This window comes from Pollicipes pollicipes, unplaced genomic scaffold (assembly GCF_011947565.3).
Source record: "Pollicipes pollicipes isolate AB1234 unplaced genomic scaffold, Ppol_2.1 Scaffold_1600;HRSCAF=1878_pilon_pilon_pilon, whole genome shotgun sequence".
Taxonomy (NCBI): Eukaryota; Metazoa; Arthropoda; class Thecostraca; order Pollicipedomorpha; family Pollicipedidae; genus Pollicipes; species Pollicipes pollicipes.
In genome coordinates, this window is record NW_023595962.1 from 8,515,545 (window position 1) to 8,523,732 (window position 8,188).

Here is an 8,188-nt window from a genome sequence, read left to right on the forward strand (position 1 = left end):
CTCGGCAAACCGCGAGTCGATTTTTTCCCGGACATCATCATGGGCAGGGCATAGCGTGCTTGTCGGAACCAAACGCAAGACTCCGTCCGCATGCCGGCGCCGCCCTGTGCACCCAGAGTGATGCCCCCCGGTCCAGGATCGTTCAGATTTCATACATTCCCTGACGACGTGCCATCAACAGTCTGTGTCATTCTGTGGGTCATTCTGTGCGCGACCAGTCATTCCGTGACGACATGTCATCAACGTCTCATCAACAGCGTGACGCCGGACCGCACCCACGGACACCGTGCACACGCGGGTGCGGTCCAGGTCCGAGCCTCTGTCGCTGTCGGGGCGGTGACACTCGCCTGGCTCGGATGCGACGCCGCACCATCAGCACGTGACTCGGAAACAGCGCCATCTGGCCACCGGTGACACGTGGCCGCGGAAGCACACCAGGCCAGCTGGTTAGCGTCCGGAGCGTGGCTTCAGCCCAGACTTCAGCCCAGACAGACAAGTGATGGCGTCTATCACTTGATGGTGATGTCACACAATCAACTTAACTATTATTAATAAACTAGTTCATGTTATTATACTATATTAATTGTTATACTGCGCTTAACGTCGTACGATATACTACTACGGTGTAATTAGTTACTGTCTACATTACATATTTTATATCATTAACTATATTAATTTCGCCTCAGTAGCTTCTCATTAGAAATATGTCTCTTCGGTAACATATCTCCCGGGTGACGGTTCCTGGTTCCTTGCTCCGGGACCAGGAAGAATTTGGGAATTAGTTTGGAATCAAGACGAATATCCATGAAGAACTAGGACCCAGTACGGAACTGCGCCAAAGGAGCCAGCAATGGCAGGGATCCAGCTTGACACTACGCCAATAGATCCGGCAGGAACCTAGATTCGGCGGCAACCTAGATCCAGCAGGAACCTAGATCTGGCAGGAGTCGAGACCTGGCAGGAACCTAGATCCGGCAGGAACCTAAATCTGGCACTAGCCGAGACCCGGCAGCATCCTAGATCCGACAGGGACCTAGATCTAGCAGGAGCCGAGATCTGGCAGGAACCTAGATCTGGCTTACAATGTGTTCAGTGATCCAGCATGGGTCACAGCCAAGGCTGGGATCCTGCTCAAGATCCAATGAGAGCCGAGTTTCAGTATAAAGTCAAGGGAACAGTAAGAACCAGGATCTTACCTGGAGTTCTGGCAAGGACCTAGCGTGCTAAGACGTGTGAAGTGCTGGGATTGACCACAAGAAAGTGAACATACGCAGCATTTTTACCTTTCCTTTCGTTTCATGAAAGTGCATGACGAAGCACGGCACGATTGGGCCGCACCTGTAGCGTGCCGGTGTGGCCAGCTCGACAGTGAGCTCGGCTCAGCCTGTAATGATGCAGCCGCCTTCTCCACCTGCCTCAGACTCGCGCCTGTACCACCATTGTACCAGTGCCATCTTTGTACCAGTGGCACCTGCAGCCGCCCGTACCAGCGCCTCGGCCAGGTTCGCGTGCACGCTCCGAGCGCCGCCACTCGGCCGGCGCTGACCAGCGATGATGGTCCTTGCCAGCAGGCGAGCAGCCTCGCCGGCGCTGTGCCGGCGCTGACCAGTGATGGTCCTCTGCCAGCAGGCTGAGCAGCCTCGCCGGCGCTGTGACGGCCGGCGCGACCAGTGTGATGGGCCTCCGCCACCAGGTTGAATTACCCCGCCCGGCGCTGTTACGTAAGGTGGACAGATAAACATCTGGGCCGAACCGACCGAGGCTGGCCTGCTGTGAGAGGAGGACACTGCTGGCCTCACTGCTGAGCATGCCGTGCCTGCTGCGCCGGCGGGCTCACGTGGAACGACGGGACGATGGCAGCAGAGGCGCATGGAGAGCGCGCTCGCAGCGAAGCCAGCGCGCTGACACCCGCCTCAAAGTGGCTTCCTTCGCTTTACCGCGGCTGAGCCGGGTCTCAGCGCCCGGCCGGCCCCACCGGCCAAGCTACGTCATCCGTGCGTGCGTGCCAGCCACAACCGCTATCAAGAGTCTGAATGACCCCCAGACGTCCCACAGCACCAGTGACTAGATGAGACGACCACGCCAAATGCTTGCTGATAGATCCCTGGACATGGTGGAGGGCAGCTGACCAGTTGCGTGCGTAAATGGCAAACACGCCCGGAAAAACGCATCCAACACGCCTAAGAATCTAATCTAACGTCTGTCTGACACCTGATATAACGCCACCGATATCTAATCTAACCTAAAAATCTACGTAATTTAACATCTAACACATCTAAAGCATCTAATACAAAACGCATCTAACACTGCCGACCATTCTGGGCGGGAGGAGAGTGCGACAGGACTGGGGCGGCCCTTTGGTTCTGTCACCCGGTGAATCACAGGTGACGGTCACAGGTCGCGCTGTGATCACGAGGCCACGTTTTTAGCGTCACGTGGCCGCAGTGGTTTTTATTTATCCCTCATCAATCTATCACAGGCGTTCTACCCAAAAATGTTTCAAATCGCATCGGTAAAAATTCGACAAGTCTTACGTGGAGTTTTTTTTTAGGTGCCGTACCTTTAAAGGGAGTCTTCCACATTTTGTAAGTTGTTTCTATTTAAACCGCATTGTTCACTACAAACACAACATCCAAAGAATTGAGCAAGTTGTCCAAAAAGTTGATATGTAGCATATCAGTACACTCCCCATACTATTCCAGTGTCATCAGAAGGCAAATCCACGCAATTATTGCACTTCTCGGCTGTGTCCAACTAAAACATATTGTCATGTAACACCTTCCTACTTTGGCGCCATGCCATGAATACGTCAGTACTGGGCAATCGCATGTCTACTGGCTTTGACGCCATGCATATGTATGTATCTGTGTGTGATGACGCCCGCCTGGTATCAATAACACGTCATGCGTTCCATGGACATACAATATGTATGTCTCCTGGTGTAACGCCACGCCCTGGTATCAATATGCACGTCATATGTTACATGACGCCATACGATATGCATTACCGACCGCCACCGAGACACCTGACGCCGCTCTCCACTTTGGGCGCCATACAACATGTATGTCGCGCTGTGCTACGATATGCTGCACGACATAAACCATTCCAAAAAACGTTCAGAAGCGATGCTCAAAGGAACGCGGAATAGTGCGGCACCTGTCCCACAAAAAAAACAGTCTGAGTGTTCACTATACGCCTGCACTATTCACCAAACAGCTCATTCGCTGCTGAGGGAACATTTCATGTCCGTGGTGAGCTCATGTTTGTTTGTTTGTTAACTCATTCTGCACTTCCAGGGGGTGCAGGCCACGTTATAAATCATCGGACTATTTAGATAAAGAGTCTAGTAGTCTGCGGGCTGCCATGGGCAAGCCGCTAATGATGCCTCAGCTGCATTCATTTCGACAAACAGTCCAATGCTACAGCGAACGACACTCAGAAATGGCCGCTTCCTCTAGGCCACCTGATCCTAGCGGCTATCACGCTCAGATAACCTGACTACCCTTGGCAACACTCTAAGCAGCGCCCGACACCACCCCTCCTCCACCACAGACTGCTGCGGAGCTTGCCATCACGCTTCCTCCCCCACACAGAATACCGCGGGGCCTGACGTCACCATTCTCCACCACATAGACTAACGCAGGGCCTAACAACTACCCACGTCCCCCACCACACAGACTACCGCGGAGCCAGACACAAGCCCCTCCCCCACAACAACACAGACTACCGAGGGCCGGACATCCCCGCTTCTCCACCGCGAAGTCTGCGTCCGCGCCCGGCGTCGTCGGCCCTGCCCTCCAGCCGTCGCACCACCGCCAGCGAGTACTCGTAGCCGAGGAAGGTGACGGCGTTCACGAGGACGCCCTGCCGGCCATGACGCCGAAGCCGGCGAGCAGAGCGCGGGACGTCCCGCAGCACGGTCATCTGCGCGCAATGCAGGCATGCCGCGGTACTGCGGCCCCAGCGCTGGGTCGTCCGCCTGCAAGCTTGGCTCTTCAGCACGTCCAGCGGGCAGAATCGAGGTCCAGGCGCCGACGCCGGCGACGCCGCCGGCCAGCAGGGCGGCGCTGGTGCGCGAGAGGCGCGCTCGCGCCGGCGAGCCTCCCCAGCTCAGCTTCTCGTACAGCGCGATGTTAAAGGCCGAACGAACCGACGTCTCGCGCGGCCATGGCGCCGGTGCCGCGGACCAGGCGCGCACGCCACCGCCGCGGGTACAAGCGCTGCCAGGCAAGCGAGCGGGCCGCGCGCCGGCGTGCGGTAGTGCGCGCGCCAGCTGGCGCCGCCGGTTCACGCTTCGTCTGCAGCTGGATCTTCACCAGGTCGACGGGCACGGCGACCACCAGCTGCGCCAGGCCGCCGACGCAGCCGGCGACGAACACGCGGCCGTAGGCGGGCCGGCCCGGCGGTCGTCGCGCGCGCCCAGCGCCCAGTCTAGCACTCGCAGCGAGTTCGAATACACGCCGAAGTAGAGCGCGTTCAACGCCCGTTCGCCGCCAGCGGGAAACGACATGCCCTTGAGGAGGCCGCGCGCTGCCTTCGTGGCGGAAACGTGTCGCGCACGGCGGCGGGTGGCGCTGACTGCCGAGCGTCTGCTGCAGGACCTTGACCGTGTCGGCCGGGTGGCCGACAAAACACGCCGGCCCGCGCCGCCCAGGCTGCCAGCCGCAAAACTCGTGCCAGAAGGATGGCGGGCCATGCGGCGGCCGGCGGCGCCCGGCGCGGAGTCCGTCACAGCGGCCGTCAGCAGGCTGCGCTGGAGTACCGGTGGGAGACCGGCAGTGGAGCTGCGCTGGAGCAACCGACAGGAGGGGGAGAGATGCTCTGGAGCACCGGCAGGAGACCGGCAGTGGAGCTGCGCTGGGAGCACCGACAGGAGAGGAGAGATGCGCTGGAGCACCGGCAGGAGGCCGGCAGTGGATCTGCGCTGGAGCACCGACAGGAGAGGAGAGATGCGCTGGACCACCGGCACGCTCTCCGACGAGGCGTTCTGTTCTCCGGCTCTCACGTTCTTCGGATCTCGCGTTATCCGGATCTCGCGTTCTCTCCGGATCTCGCGTTCTCCGGTTTCTCGCGTTCTCCGGGTATCGCGTTCCCCAGCGCGTGGCGCGATGGAACGGCGGGCTTGCGCCGGAGTGGCGGCGGGACCCTCGGCGGAGCTCACTCAATGATGCTGGGGTGTACACACCGTTGTTACACCGCTGTTACACTGCGCCAACCCTGTCACCACCGTCACCCCGGTACACAGCCCTGAATGAAGGCAGCCACCGGCAGACCCCCGCCGTCATCACCACACTCGGCCAACTGACGACAGTTTACGGCAGTAAACACCGTCCGTGCCGACCCTCGCCCCGTGGTAGCCATCAGAGCAGCGGATGCCTATCGCGTCTGGCAAGGCTCGTAAGAACAAGGGCTGGCCTGCGCTGTAGGCAGATGACCTCACATGAAAAAAATGTCGAGCATGGTGGTCGTGTGGGAGGAGGTGGAGTGACATGAAACACACTCTGAGTTCGATGGATTCGAGGTCAAATACCGCTAAACGAAACCAAGCTCAGAACATTTTTTATGCGCACTAGTACCACTAGTGCTCTATAACCGGTTTAAGTTACTAAAGCGATAATGCTCAGGATGGCTCAGCAACCTTGAAAACCAGAACTACTTTTAAAGCTTTAGACAAGCCGTGCAGAGAACCTAAAAAGTTATACGTGCCGTCCGGTAAAAAAAAAAATGTGGCAAAACACCACCAGCGGATAGTATTACCGACATTCGCAGGAGAATGATAGTAACGGGACCAGGAGCATCTGTGTACCGCGTTTATTCGCAACACATTTAGTCCTATGCAAAGTGTCGTACATAAACCTTCGTGCCACAGTTCTTAGTTATTAAAACGTGCTACGCAAATGGTCATTTCAAATTATTGTATCGCAAATTGTCATGCGGCATTGTTCGTTCAGGAATCTTTGTATTGTAACTTCTCGCGCACAAATAGTCGCACTTAAACATTGGCATTTGTAAAAAAGTTGCTCAATAGGCTTTCGTATCTGCAAAACTTAGCACGTGCGATTCTTTACATTCTTTTCCAGCATAAGCCTTTGTCTGAGTCCCATTCCTTGGTACATCATACACATGTCATTTGCACCACAGTTATGCATGCGCACAATATGTGCACAATGCTTAGTATTTCATTTCGTCGCGTACGCGATTCTTGTCATCGCATGCATCTGTGTTCGCGATTCATCGCATCACATTCGTTCGCACTCTACTCCTCCGTGTACACGTTTTTTTGCATTTTTCGCAAAACACATTTTAGGTCGCACGCAATTCTTTGCATGAAACGGCTTGTACTTAAAAGAAAAATGTCAGCATTTTCTGACCCTTCTCGTTATTCTGCTCTTCGTTCCACTTCAGATTCTTTCGCTGTTCCTCATCTAAACGATCCGTTGTTAAAGGTGCCGTTCTATCAACACACCGCGTTTATTATAGTTGCGTCCAAGCATGACACAGCATAGCTGGCAATGACATGACACCTAGTGGTTGACACCTAGTCATTCATTGATGCTAACGGCATCGGTGCGCCTATGCGTGGACAAGTAAGGAAATGTAGATAAATGTAAATAGAACAAAAAGTATTCCTACATCCTGGTTCCCATTGGTTTCTTCAATAAAGTAAGGCTTTGGAAACTGTCTTCCACCGGTTCTTTCGACAAATATACCCCGGATTTATGTTCCCACCGGTTCTTTCGACCAAACAATACCCTGGATTTTGCATCCCATTAGCTCCTTAGCAGACCATGAGCCCGTTTCCTGGGTCTCATCGGTTATTTCAAGCACATTAGACGTTGGACATTGATTCTCAGTGTTTTTCACAAACGTAGGTTCCCGATTCCTGATTCGCAGCCACACATTCAACACAGATCGTTTTCACACAGTTGACGCCACTAAGCATATGACCCCAACTCGCGAGACCTGCAGCGACTGAACCGCAAGACCGCATTAAAGACAACACCACACCGACTGCAAAAGAGCGCGGAAAAAATAAGACGAATACGGGGGTTCTGATGGATTCAGAGGTACAACAGGCGGTTGTGTGAGCTGCATGACTGTGTATACACGACTGCGGTCGTTGGCAGTTGCGTGAACGATGATGACGATCCAGCCTCACAAATGAATGCTCAGGGGGCTCCTGGCTATTCGGAAACCCACCGAATACAGCTGTGTTTGAGCCCCGACCAAGAGTGTTGCTTTATATAAATTCAGGGGGGGGGGGGGCTAAGCCCACTCATGCTGACTTGAGCCCACCAATCCTCCTCTGAACCCCTTCAAAGCATGCGAGCAAAAAGAAAATACTGGGCGAAATGAAAGCAGTAGAGATACATTAATTATTAGAATGTTAAGTGCACAAACGCATCGGTATCAGCCACGTCAATTTTGTATAATATAATATCCTGCTGTTACGTAATGTTTTTGTCTGATGCTAACCCGGACTGACAGAAAGGGAAACGCGTCCAGAGAGGAACGGATCACGAAGGGCAAAAGCTCCGCTGTCGGGATGTACAGTATGTTGCCCTTGGGCGGCTCTTCATATGCATATTCAAGGAGGGGCGTTGACGTCCTTCTGAGCTCTGTGCGTCCCTCTGACCTCAGTGAACTCGTAAATACCAGACAGCGACGGCTGACCTATGACGTAAGCGCAACACGGTCCACCATAAACACCGTAAGAACAGACTATAAACAAACACAATCATCACAGAATACCAGACGTATGTACTCTGCAACTGCACATGTCTGAGCCACCTGGCGGAGACCCGCTCGTCAGTGTTGACCTCAAACTGCAGCACCAACCCCTCCCCACGCACATCACTCCTGGAGGGTGACGCGTCGCAAGTGTTTCGGTGATGATGCTTGTTTGCCCTTTCTGCGTGAAGTATCTGGGGGCACCAGGGCCCCATTGAAGAATCTTTTCGCCGATGATGCGATATCCCGATTTTAAATGGGGATGTCGGGGGCCGGTCGTTGGGGAGGAGAGGGGTACACCGCACGCAGCGAATGGCGCGGTGTCATGCAACGGGGCCAGTCATTGAAGCAATAGGTAAAGCCGAGCCGAAAGCTTCAGCACAAGCCCTGTGGGATGACGTTTGCCAGCTGGTTGTTTTTTAAATGGACGTTTTTGAACAGCTGACCTACAGAAGAA

General features: G+C 54.6%; 1 protein-coding gene across 1 annotated transcript in view; it reads right to left on the reverse strand.

Moving 5' to 3' along the window:
• Window positions 1-4,510, reverse strand: part of LOC119093448 (retinol-binding protein pinta-like) — a 10,027-nt gene extending 5,517 nt beyond the window's left edge. The window contains 2 exon segments of the mRNA XM_037216405.1: window positions 3,776-3,864; window positions 4,400-4,510. Of these exon segments, the coding sequence (XP_037072300.1) occupies window positions 3,776-3,864; window positions 4,400-4,510 (200 nt within the window).
• Window positions 4,511-8,188: the final 3,678 nt, after the last annotated feature.